At 41.8% G+C, this 13,292-nt stretch overlaps 1 protein-coding gene across 5 annotated transcripts in view; it reads left to right on the top strand.

The window, feature by feature from the left end:
* The window catches only part of LOC135898197 (FHF complex subunit HOOK-interacting protein 1B-like), a 49,345-nt gene that overhangs the window by 7,597 nt on the left and 28,456 nt on the right, over positions 1-13,292 (top strand). For 3 of the 5 annotated variants that reach the window (XM_065427025.2, XM_065427024.2, XM_065427026.2), the window contains exons 5-7: positions 3,497-3,583; positions 8,281-8,431; positions 11,963-12,121. In XM_065427025.2, coding sequence (XP_065283097.1) covers positions 3,497-3,583; positions 8,281-8,431; positions 11,963-12,121 — 397 coding nt within the window. The remainder of the gene's footprint in view (positions 1-3,496; positions 3,584-8,280; positions 8,432-11,962; positions 12,122-13,292) is intronic. The other 2 variants (XM_065427027.2, XM_065427028.2) reach the window with 1 other exon arrangement.

The following is a 13,292-nucleotide window of genomic DNA, read 5'->3' as shown; positions in this document are numbered from 1 at the left end:
AAATGATGCCAGAGCCCGGGAAGCAAGGTGTATGGAACTTATTAAGAAATGCAGGAATAGGTGGTAACTTAATAATGAGTGTAAGTCTTTCCACTGTTTACATTCTAGCGTGAGAATACTCATCTCATTTCAAGCGGGTGCAGATAGCAGTATCAAGCGCTACAGCATTTATTTATTTATTTATTTATTTATTTTTGATTGATTGATTGATTGATTGATTGATTGATTGATTGATTGTACCCTTAAGGCTTTACAGCATTGTTGAGAAGAGGGGTACAGAAACAACACTTACAAATTTCATGAGGAGCAATTTACAGAAAATATAAAATAATGAAAAAACATGATAGCATGTGTCATAAGATGCATGGAATGACGAAGATAGCGACGTAGAAGTCATTGCAGTACGCATGCATGCATAAAAGAAAAGAATACGAAGGCAGGGAAAAACAAATGCAAAGTGAAAAAAAAACTTGAGACATCAGAAGGACCTGCTAAGTCCTTCACGGAATCTGTCAGGGTTAGTAATATTGGCGGTTGAGATGGGCAGGTGATTCCAACCGTGTTTTCGTTAAAGAAAAGGGAATATGTTGCAGCGTATCCTCAAGAAATATGAACGTTGCAGTGGTGATCAAGGCATAATGATATGAAAGGAGCTGGCTGTATCCAGCATGATTTAAGCATGTGACTAGGATAGTAGATCTTCTGGAAAAGGCAGAGGCAAGAGAATTTTCTGCGCGTGACAAGGGAAGGAAAATTAAGGATATTTTTTATGGTAGTTGCACTGGATGTTCGATAATAGTTCGGCAGTATGAAACATGCCGAATGATTTTAAACTGCTTCATACATGAACGCCAGGCATCACGCCTAATGTTTTCAAGCAGGGGCCCATGCATGTTTTAAACAATCTAGCACAAATTATAGCATTACTAAGAGGTCTCTAAGGTACTATTACAGTTAAACCTTGATATAACGAAGTCGGTAAAATCGTCAATTTGCGTCTTATATTGAAATTTCGTTTTATTGAAAGTCGACCTTTTATGCAAATAAGTACAGTCACCATCGATTTTTCTTACACGCCGCAGAAAGACGCTGCAGAATTTTGCGACTAATCGGGCAATAAAAAAAAAAACAAATTTGAATGAGTTAACAACTAATCTTGATAAATTTGGGAGTCGGTGACAAATGGTACGGTTTCATGCCACATACGTCAACGATATCTTCACATCGGTGATACCAATTAAGTTAAAGGGGCCCTGAACCACTTTTTATCGAAGTGGAGATAGACATTTGAAGTGAAGATAGGCTATTTCAGAACCACTTTGCCGCAAAAAGTACTTCAACGCGTTCAGCTGAAGTGGAGTTATCGGCAATCAAACACGGCCTCAGCTGTGCTCCCCTTCCTCCTCCAATGCCTTGCACTGTGAAGGCTACGGCGGAGACATCACCGCGGCACGCAGTTCAAATTTCTGATTTGGTGCCTATGCCGTGCTAAATGTAAGCCGAACGCGGCTGTCCTCAGATAGCCGCAGTGCGCTTAGCCACTGGACTCGTGGCGGCTCCTCACGGGGGCCACGGTGTAGCCGAGCGCAGTGACCAATAGCAGCCACGTATTGGATGTGCTTTATGACGAAATAGAGCACACAGAAAAGAGCGAGAATCATGGGGTTTTTGAAAAAAGAGCATTTGAGAAAAAAATGACTTCGTGCTCCACTTGCGAGCTCCACGGACCGCGTACAACAGCAGAACTTGGCTGAGATGTTTACAACAGCATATGCCACCCATGGACTATGTTATTTCACCAAGCCCAAGGGGTGCTTCAGGGCCCCTTTAAGCGAAGCCAGCCACGCCTTCGCGTGCACTCTGCCCCCGTGGCTGATAGCGTCGCCCGCACTCATACGATGCTATCAGGAAAACCGCGGCAGTGGGGAGCGCAGTGGGGAGCGGATGCTTCGTCTGCCTCTCGTTCCAATGGGTCACCGAAACTTGAGATTACGCAACCTCCAGTACTAAACGCACGGGAAGACAGCTTACATAGTGCAACACCATCTCAGCAAGCCCACCCTTTGCACATGCCGCAGATTACTTCTAAAGTGCGTGGCTGTATGTATGTGCTCAGCCGCACTTAAAGCCATACACTCAGCGGCGCTTAAAGCGATGTGTTTAGCCCTGCTTAAAGGCACACGCAGCCACAGACCCACAGATGAGAGACGTGTGCCAGAAATCTAGAGGTGCGCCAAATTACCCCCACTCTGCCCCCCGCCCCTTGCGCCCACTTGATCGCATTACCAGGATCTCGCTCCCCTCCCTTTCTGTCCCTTGGCTCGCGGCGTCACTTGTGAAGCCACCATCCTTCTTGTCTCACCTTCGCACACTTTCACTCACACCTAAAGCACACAGTGGGCAGGGCGGAATATGATCTTATCGCACTTGGACTTTATAGGGAAGGAACATGATGGTCTCCACTTCAGTGGTCGCTCTTGTTGCGCTGCACACTATTTGAGAGGTGCGTTTGCAGCCACTTATAATTGAATCATTTGACCATCTGCGTCCATCCGTAGAAGTTTCCGTTTATTGTCTCAGCATTCCCTTGCGGTGGCAGTAAAATTTCGTTATATTGAAATCGCATGTAAACACACCTTGTTTTATTGAGATTCTAAATACATGCTGTTCTATCGGCAAGAGGTTATGAAAAGTTAAATAAGCCGTTATATTGATAATTTCTTTATATTGAAGTTCGTTATATCAAGGTTTAACTGTATATAGTACTTAAGTACTATCCTAAGTACTCTATAAAGGCTCCTAACAAGAAAATTATACAATTACCACACCTACAGCTTTGCCAGGATTGCTTCAATACTAGTTATACACTACTCATTTATTTATAATAAATTTAGCCAAAGTCAAATTGCCTTGGAGTTGGTTTTTAAGAACTTGACCATTTGTTAGTGCCAATTACCTTTATCAGTAATCTGTATTGGGGTGAATTAGTAGGCAGTTGCAAAATTGCTGCTTGCTGCTGATTGCAAGTAGGCTGCTTGCAAAAATTGCTGGCCTTAAGATTGAGCTGTCATCCTTGGAAGCTAATCACTTGGGAAAAAAGAAAGCCATAAACATCTGCTTGGCTTGAATAGTTCTAATGAACCAACAGTCTTGTCAGCATGTTCATAAAGTGCAGCATCATGTCAAAGGTTATGCTCTACGTTTCACACAATGCTGTTGTGGAGTGACAACTTCAGCAGTCACCAGGGAATATATTCCCCGCAAATATTTTTTTGTTTTTGTGTTGCAACATTTTTTTTGTGTGTGTGTGTGTGCACGTTACTAATGGAGGAAACGTTTCAACAAGTTTTTTATGCTTACATGACCTTGTTTACACCATTCCAATTTTCCTACATTGTCAACGGCTTTGCCTTGACTATTTCAAGTCCTCGGGTGGTAAGGGTTACCTTTTTCTTTTGTGTGGGCTTTCTTTCTTTCATGGTTTCCGTCATCCTAGTTCGACTCTGCGATTCCACTTTTGCACGACCGGCGAGTGTTTCGACAACTTGCCTGCTCCAATGCTCACAGGGACTCCTACAGGGGGGTAAGGTCGCTCAACAGAGCAGCTATACCATGTTCTGTGTGAGCTTCGAGCCATGCCATGTATGCCTTGTTCATTGTGAGCATTGTCACTTCGTGCTCTTTTGGAGTGTCGTGACCCAATTCAGAGGCTTTCTTGTGTGTTGTCGTTTTGCTGAAGAATGCACTCTCTCCAATAGGGTGTGTAGCAGCAAAATGTTGTCGTTTGACATACTGGGTGTTCATGTTTACTTGTGTCTGCATGCTTCAGTGCAAAGCATTGCTGTTACAACTTCTCTTATACTTTATTTCTTGTGTTGGTTTGCTGCTTTTTATATATTCTTGTATTTTTTTCTTAGTTTTGTTTCAGATATATGATTTCTTTGTTGTTTACTTTGAAAAAAGTATAAGCATAATTTATGAGATGTCTGCCCTTTCCACTACAGCAGTAGGGTACTAAGCTGTACTAAAGTACTAAAGCTCTCCTGAAGTTCTTTTTATACAGAGTATCTGTCAACCGGGAAAACTGGGAATTCTCACGAATTTTAAATAGTCTGGAAATACCCAGGGAAAATTAGCTGTAATTTTATTGAAAGGGAACGAAAGTCGCGGTAATGCTCGCTCGAGTAAAAGAGAGGGATCGTAAAGAATCGTCTTTGACGCCGTGTCGTCAGCTAGAGGAGTTGCCAGTGTATAGTGAACGATTGACTTTTCGGACGCCCTATAATTCTGATGGCTTCACGGTACCACCACCTACCCCATATAGTCAATGTATAAGAACGTCTGAAATTTCGCACGCAAGAACCCTTCGCCGTCCGATTTTCCGAACTTTTTGCCGTGACTGCAGGTCCAAAATGGCATTAATAAAAGCCACCACCGTTGCTGTTTTGATTACCTCGCCGCCTCGAACCGGTGCTTTCGCACACAGATTCGCTGGTAGCCATAGCCATCACCGCGGAAAATGTTAGGCCTAGCTGCTTCGACTTTCGCTATTAAGCTTCTTGCCGTTTGGCGCTGTGTTTTTCATTGAAAGAATTAGCCGCTCTCAGCAATGTCACCGACTACGTCTTTGTGGTCCTCGCGATTGGCTTCGAAGGTCGGGAAGCACCGCGCATCGCATAATGCCAATTTCCGAAAGTCAACTTCACCGCAATACAGCATTTTTACCCGGTGAAGCATAACAAGCATGGGAAGCGGCAATCGTCATGGGACGAAGTATGTATTCTTTAATTATACACGCTACCACCCGCTATCTCATGTCGCAGTAAGAGCACCAATATGCCTAATAAGTATACGTGCAGGCCTTTTCGAATGTGCCTGTGGCAATCTGAGCCATAAAGGGCAGTTAAAGACATGCATTCATTTTTTCGAACTGCCTGATTTTTCGGATGTTTTCGTGGCCCCTAGGGAGTCCAAAAAATCAGATGTTGACTGTACAACTGACCAAGAGAATGCTTCAAATGGTCCATGGGGCGAATGCGCAGTGGGAGGAGGACGATAATACAAAGGACGTATGCATTGAGGAATGAATGGGAAAGGAAGCGTGCCACCACTTCTTTCAAGGAGCTTTAGCTCAAAAAACAAATTGTTGGCTGAGGCCGAGATGCAGGTGTCCCTCATCCAAAGCAAGATAAACTCTTTAAAGCAGGCAAACGTAACTGAGGCATTGTGTGCAAGCTGAGAGTCCGCCAGGACAGTTATGGTTGACACACCAACTGTCTAGAGACACTGGTGACAAAGTTCGGGCCTCATATGAATGAGCTTGCTATCAGTTGATAAATATATTTCATATCCCCTTTAATCACGCCGTCCACATCTGTGGATGTGACCTATTTTTGCCATTTCTGTGCAGTGGTAGCAAGCAGTAAAGCACAAACATTAAACTTAGGGTAAATTGAAGATTCTCATAACCTAAATTACTTCCATTTTACTTCTGAGTGATATCTATCACTATAGAGTGCCGCTTTGCGGAGGGCACTGCCATGTTTTATGTTACGTTTGACGTGGGGTATGTCAGTAGCAACCTCGAAATATATATATATTTTTTTCTTTCTTGAAATGCTTGAGGCCAATGAATAACTCGTGCATGTAATTCGAGTGGGGGATTTAATCGTTTTTATGAAACATAGCTTGACTGACTTTATATTATTCAAATATTTAGTAGCTCTGTAGTTATGATGACTCATCATAGAATGCTCAGTCATTTCACCACCTTGATATGCTTTCAGTGGAGTCTCAAGCACCAGCTATATTTCACACATGTATCAAGAGTTGATCATAATTTGTGACTGAAGGGGATATTCGAAAATATTTGTTTATGTGGGCATCTTCTTTTTATTCGTATTTGAGAATGTTCAACACGATTTGCAATGTGTTTTACCATTTTTTTCAAAGATATTTTATTTTCTGTGCATCTTACTAACTCCTCCCTTCCGATTTCTTTTTGAATAGAATAAATGGTACTCCTTACTATTCAAACTGAATTAACCCGTCTTTTTTAAAAATTTTTAGCATGCTTACTGGAAAGTGACATTGAGTGACATAGCGTCAGCCTGTCTTGACATAAAACAAAGTTCTGTCACTCAGGGAATTTTGCCAAGAAACTCTAGGAAATACTGGAAAACTCAGGGTACTTGCAATGTCAACTAGGTAAACGCCCTGTTATAAGTTTGACTCTGCAACTCTTTGTTACTTTTTGAACACTTACCCTGTCTTAAAAGTTACGCCACATAAAGCACAAAAACTTATTCAGTTCTAGTACGCCGTAATTTTTCTCAGCATATTCAGCTAACCCATATCACCTGGTGCAGTCTTCCTTGGATCGTTTTTTTAAAATTAATAATAATAATAATAATAATAATATAGTGCAAGCTTCTTGAGGAGAGGACACTGTTTGGCAGCATGCTGAGCCACTGGGAGACTTGCACTTGATTTTAACTAAGTTCATTGCATTTCTGCTTACTTTTGGTAAGACGGAGATTTCCCAGTTCCCTTTGTCTCTAGGTCAATGATTGTTGGGAACACCGTACGAAAGGCTTCTGAATTAATGACTGTATGCAGGGCTTCTGTCATAGTCCAACAACATGAATGATTTTGTACTTATCAGGAAATTGCAGTTAGTACTCTCAGATATGGAACCTCCAGCTTTATTCATCATAAGTTTGTAGCAGCCATGCAGCGTTTAGAGTAATTTATTGTTTGTGGATGATGTATACTTCGTGTGTCCTGTCAGCAATACATATGTGTCCATCAGTTGCTGAATAAATGAAGTGAATGTGCAGCATGTTTGTTGGCAGCATTTGTATGTTTATATATCTTGCAGTTATTTCTTTTTTTCCATAAAAGGATTGCCAAGTAATTGCAGACAAGAAAATTTACTTTGTATGAGTTGCTTTTAATAACCAGTAGTGCCGCCTGAAAGTATTGACACATAATTGAAGAGAATGTGTTACGAATATCTGAAGTTCTTGTAAGGTGAATATCCTGTGATGTCACAAGTGTTCCCCTACCACTTAGTATTTCATGCCTTGTGGCATGTTTACCTCTCATCATTTCCACATTCTTTGAGCACATTGTACTTGGACTCACTGTATAGCATTTATTTTTCCACAGGTGGCTCAGTATCCGCAGGGCACTGAGCCACCTGTGATGTCATACTGTGTCAGCTAAACTACACAATGTCAAGTTGCATATCCAGCAGGAAGGACTTTTATAAAAGCTCTCGCAGTCCACTAATGCCTTAAAAAAACCCGTCAGTATTTTCTTAGATGTATAACTTCAAGGTGCAAACATCACGACTTGTTGCTGGGCTAGTTAGTCCTACTTTTAGTTCTTAGTTCTTACTTCTTAGTTCATGCTAACATGTCTAATAGGCGGGAAACAATATGAAGGAATGACGCTCTTTCCTCTCTTGTCATGTCTTCATATTATTTCATGTCTTTTCTGCCATAACAAGACGCAATGTGTAGAAACGTCGTAATATAAATGTATTACCATTGAATGATCACTTTGAAGGGACCTTGAAATAGGCTTACACTGCACTCAGTTCGCAGCCGAGTGTCTCAGTGAGCAACTCTGTTGCTCCTGTGCATTTACCCATTTCAGTTCTGTTTCTAACCACTATGCCACCCTATCATCCAAGGCTTCTTGGAGCTATGGAAGTGTACTGGAGACTTGCATAAAGGTGTTGCCTTTTACCGTAGTAGCTGTCATAGGCTTTTCCCTCACTCTAAATGATGCAGAAAAATGGTAGTAATGGAAGTCAATCACCAAGTTCAGTGCACACGGGCTAGAATAGTGCAGCAGCTATTGTGCACAACCAAAATCAGCTACCCAAGTTGTTGCACAAATGTTATGGTGTCTCCGAGTCCTCACAGAATGGTGGCAAAGACTTGATAGGTTTGTTACAGGTTAACTGCATAATATATTATGATACAGAAGGTTTCAGTAAGGTGTAACCACTGGAAACACTTCTGCACCAGTTGTCGTGATGGCCATGTCATTATTTCGGTATAGTTGATGAGCAGAAGTCTGGGTAAGGAATTTTAAGGTTACAAGCCTCTTTACAACTCCATTGAGAGCCTTAGGGTATAATGTGAAGTAACCGAGACCAGCAGCTGCAGGTCCCTTGCCATGTTATAAGAGAGGTAGCACATTTCCATGTTACGCAGTAACAAACGAGTGTGTATGAGGCTGTTGCAGTACTGTTTGGAATTGTTGCAGGTTTCTCATCTTCTCCCTGCTGATTCCTTTTGTTCATCGAGAAGGTGCCATTGGACAGCAGGCTCGAGATGCACTACTCCTGTGCATGGCTCTGTCACAAAAAAATGAAAGCATTGGTCTCTACATTGCAGAGAACTCAAACTTCTGCCCGGTAAGCATGATTAGCACTTGACTGAAAACTACATGTTCTAAAGGAAAAAGAAAAGCACAAGGGAAATTAAGTGTCTAACTGCGGGAGTATGTACACAGTAGAATCTCGGTAAATGGAAATCACTTAAGCGGAACAACAACATTATGGTTGGTTGGTTTTACATTAATTAAGGCAATGCAAAACATTCCTTATGGTGGGAGGCCACGTTCAAAAGTCAGTCTTTTTGCACAAAATTGATTATTTTTTTGCCATTTTACAGTTTATGTATGCCCAAATATTCAACAACATGTTGCAAAAGAAATTATCTTCCTATCATCATTAGCTTGGCAGTTACAATGAGTTTTCCAAACTGAAACCCTGTTGCACTGGTTCCGAAAAGCAGTAGTATTTCTTTTATATAAACATTTTTGAAAATACTTTTTTTTTCATTTTGTGTTGTCGATGAGCAGCCACATGAACAAAAGGAGACTTTTGTGCATATCATTGAGGCCCTAGCTACGGAGCTGGTGGAATTTAGGCCTCTGTGTTGTTTTTGACATCTTTCACATGGTTTGAAAGATTTGTTCATGTTTTTCTCCAAACAAGATATTGCCCCACCTCATGTTATGCAAGATTTTATAACTTTTACTGAATAAATATTTTAAAATTACATTTTGCACACTCATTCCTCATATAGAGATGTATGGAGTAGTTCATTGCACCATAGAGATGTGTGCAATGAACTAGGACAAAAGAAATTGGTGCAATAATTTTGTATTTACATCTCATTTTGCAAAGAAATTGGCCCATATGGCAGTTTTTTTCACTTTGCTTAGTTTTCAAACATTGCTTCTTTAATATTTATCACATGGCATTTATCGTAATTCATTACATAGGCCCCATACTCAGCTACATAAATGCCAAAGTGTTACTCAATTCAGCAATTCATTAGTTACTTAGGCATGATTAGCACTTTTACCACATTCTATGACAAAAATTACCTGCCAAAATAAAATGAATCATTTTTTTGCGCTTTAAATAGTTGGTTAGGTTAAAGGAGACATGGTTATTCAAGAAAAAAGGCTATTAATATCCTGACTTCTGATCTGAAAAAAAAAAATCTTGCGTGAACTACCACCTTAAGTAGAACAAAGTTTTTGCCAACTCCAGGTTATAAAAGCTAATAATATTATCGAAAATAAAAATGATCGGCCAATTTCGGTGGCATTGGGACAGACATCACTAGAGAGTATTAGCATGCCCGGTATTCTGGTGAACGCAAGCGAACTGGTCGTTTTACCGTAGCAGAAGCACAAAAGAATGTCCTGCATGCTGCAGCCATATTGTACAGCCGTCAACCAGACACACACAGAGCTAATATTGCCGTAACCAAGTGTATTCTACTTTGCTGCTGGTGTAAATTTTCAGCAGCGGCATAATCATGTTGCTGCCAAAGATTTATACCAGCAGCAAAGCAAAATACACTTGGTTATTGCGATATTAGCTGTGTTGGTCTGACACAAAGCCACCTAGCTTTGTGTCACTAGGTGGCTGCACCATGCAGGACGTTGTTACCATCGGCCTGCAGGGGCTGGCGATCTGCGAAGAAGTGACCTCCGAAGCCTTCCCGCCCTGCTGTGACAACTCGCTTTGTAAGGACGACAATGTGCCGCATCAACAGCCCCCTCGGCGCCACCATGTCTAGACATGGTCGGCGGACCAAGTATTGTTAGTGGGTTCGCCATCGCTGTCTCGGTTTGTTTGGAGCGGGGGAACTCCTGGAAGATATTTGGCGGTACTGTCTCACGGTCCCCAGAAGTAGTCAGTCAATGGACAGACGCGGCGGCCACTGTCTGCGGGGTCGGCTATGGGATCAAAGAGGCACCTGCTCAGGTCAAGACCTCTGTCTGCGAGAACCCTTTCCCCTCAGTGTGTTCAGTGAAACCTGTGCGGAAGTGAGTGTGTAAATCCTCCCCCTCAAAGGCAGGTTGGCTGCGATTACTTTATATGCTCCCAGGTCGAAGGTTGAACTGCTGTTTTCCCTCGCCTAGGGATCTAGGGAGGACATAGTGTTTATAAGCAGCCATCGTGTGGCTGCTGGGTATACATTCTCTTTCAGTCATGCTAGACTGATGAACTGTAACATTCTCATGTAGATACTGTAAATAAATCCCCTATTCCTCGTTCTTGATGAGACCAAGTCTCCCCCTTCGACAACGTCCTCAGCGAGGATGAGTTGGACGAAGGCATGGGCCAGCTACCATCTATTTCATGCCCGACGCCAATCCTTAGAACATTCAAGCGAAATACTGGGCACGCAAGACTCTCTACTCGTTACGCCTTTCCTTTTCGGGTTTTCTCCCCAGTTCTCTACGTTTTCGGCTAGGCGGCTTTTGCTAGTGTCGTGGTTAGTGTGGCTCTACAGTGGTCATGGTTTGCTGCAGTTTCTTTTTGTTGGTAATGTTGGTGAGCTGTGAGTTCACTTAGCGTTTGCGATGATGGCACAGAAACATTTGCACAATGTACTCGCGCTGAAGGCAAAGATTAAGCTTATAGATGAGTTAGTGGCAACTTCACTAAAACAGTTCTTTTACTAGATTACTCTTGTGACTATTGTTTTTCTTGGTATGTTTCTTGCCTCTAACTCTAGTCAATGGCTGGATGCAAGTATAAACTTTGTAAGAAGCTTTGTAATCAGATCTGCTACACCTATTATCGGCTCCTGACAAAGTATTTTATGCACATTTGAGCTCTTATGCCTGGTCCGTTAAGGTTTAGTTTAACGAGAGTCCTCTGTTGAGCCACACTGTTCATTGTGCATACATAAAAAAAAAGTATTTTGTTGTTGTTGTTGTTGTTGTTGTTACTGCTTGCTTTTTCTTGTATGTTAACCTGTGTAACATGTTCTGCCTATTGTGAAATAAGCTTGATAGGACTCATAACTGTGCAAAAGCATAGGACAGATCAAGAAGACAAACTACACAACAATGACCTGCAACTAACCATCCATCCTCTTGCTTCGTCACATGCTTTTGCACTGTTTTGACTCCATCATGCACCAGCTAGTCCATGTCAGCGCACTTGTTCATTAATATTCGTAGCTCCGTTTACATGTTTGTTGCATCATCAGGATCCTGAACAGTGGAAATGAAACTTCGGGTTACAGAATGTTTGTAGCACTGCAGACAGTGAGAAAAGGTAGCGTTGGAGGTATTGTAAAGCTTTGTAATGCCTTCATATCGATAAACAGAGGTTGAAAGATATTGCAAGTTGAAAAAATTTTGTAAACTTGTAGGAGTCACGTGTGCCACCATATTTAATTAAAATCTTGAAATAGTATGACTGTATGTAGGCCCTGAATTTCTGTGCTCCTGCATTTGTGACCAAATGTGGTGGTGGTTGCATATGTGAAGAGCTATACTGGCAACTGCCATGGATGCCACTCTTTTTATGACAGCTGTTGCAATCCTTGAGAACAGGCATCTTCACTCGTTTGGGTAATGTTGGCCTTTAATGCTGCTGCACCTTTTGGTTTATGAATTCTCTTTATAGGTTTTGGCCACCGGTTTGAGTGGCCTCTACTCAGTGCTACCGCGAAAGCTGACCATAGTTGCGGATGACTGGTACCGCCTCACTCATGAGGACATTCAGGAGTTCCCAGAGCTCACCATGTTCCTCAACTCCCTAGAGTTCTGCAATGCAGTGATTCAGGTACAGCTCCGTCTTTAAGCCATCGTGGTCTTCAATAACACTTGTGGCCTTTGGTGAGGGTGTTGGAGCTAGTTCTACTGATGTCAAAGCAGGCCTAAGCAATGTGGTGGTGATTTCCTGAATGGATTTTGAGGAGAAAATCCTCTTGCAAACACATTGATAACACATTGCGGTAGCTAGTTTGGAATGAATGCTTTTCACGTGATGATGCGCTGGTGTCATTTTCATCAGGTTTTGCCACTTTTGTAAACAAACTGCCGGGTGAAGAGTGTAACCATAATTAAAGCCTATGTTGTGAGCTGTGATGATTGCTTGAGCGGGCAATGGACCAAGGAAAACATAAAGCATTTCAGTGTATGTCACATTTCAATCATTCATGTTGTACTGGCCCTAAAAAGCTTTTGTAACACTTGAAAATGCTTTTTCCTTTCTTTTTTCAAAATTGCAACACATTGCTACACAGAAATGAAGCTTGTGGCATACTTGGTGGACATAGTAAAATGGGATTAAAGGCTAATTGCAATGAAATTTTGGACTGCATAATAAGCTTACTTTAAAATAATGTAGATATAGATGAGCCTCATGCAAGATTTGACGTTTGAAATCCGAGGGGGAGATTTGCAAAAAGATCAGCAAAAATAGACGTTTGATAGTGAAACTGAATAAAAAAAACACTGCTATTACCTTTTGCTGGAGGTGATGCATGACCTAACGGTGGCTTTTCAGCATGACCTCTACAATCTCGGAAGCCATGCTGCTGCGTAGCCTGGATACCGCAGCTGCCACTGGGTGCTGCGACAAGCCCTCTCCCCACATGAGACGCTTGGACTGCTACGCAGTCTGACTGGTCTCTGCGCATGGCACCCAAAGCTTCCAGTGCTGCACTGTAGTATTATGGTGCAATAATTCAGCCTAGTTGAGTAGTGAAAGTCACAATAAACGGAATACAGGGAAAATATACCAATAAAAGAGAACATCACACACATAAATAATTATATAATCAAGGGAACATGGGTCATAATGAGCTCGGCAAGAACAGTGTTTTGTTTACAACTTTAATATGTTGGAACACACACAAGAAGCTTTGATATAATCAATGATAGTGGACGGTTACTTTTTAATACTGCATGAAATCTTGTTCCGAAACTCAGTTGCTGCAAAAGTAGAGTGG

This window comes from Dermacentor albipictus, chromosome 3, assembly GCF_038994185.2.
Source record: "Dermacentor albipictus isolate Rhodes 1998 colony chromosome 3, USDA_Dalb.pri_finalv2, whole genome shotgun sequence".
In the NCBI taxonomy this organism is placed as follows: Eukaryota; Metazoa; Arthropoda; class Arachnida; order Ixodida; family Ixodidae; genus Dermacentor; species Dermacentor albipictus.
The sequence above is the reverse complement of the archived record's forward strand: the minus strand, read 5'-3'. Positions and strand labels throughout refer to the sequence as shown.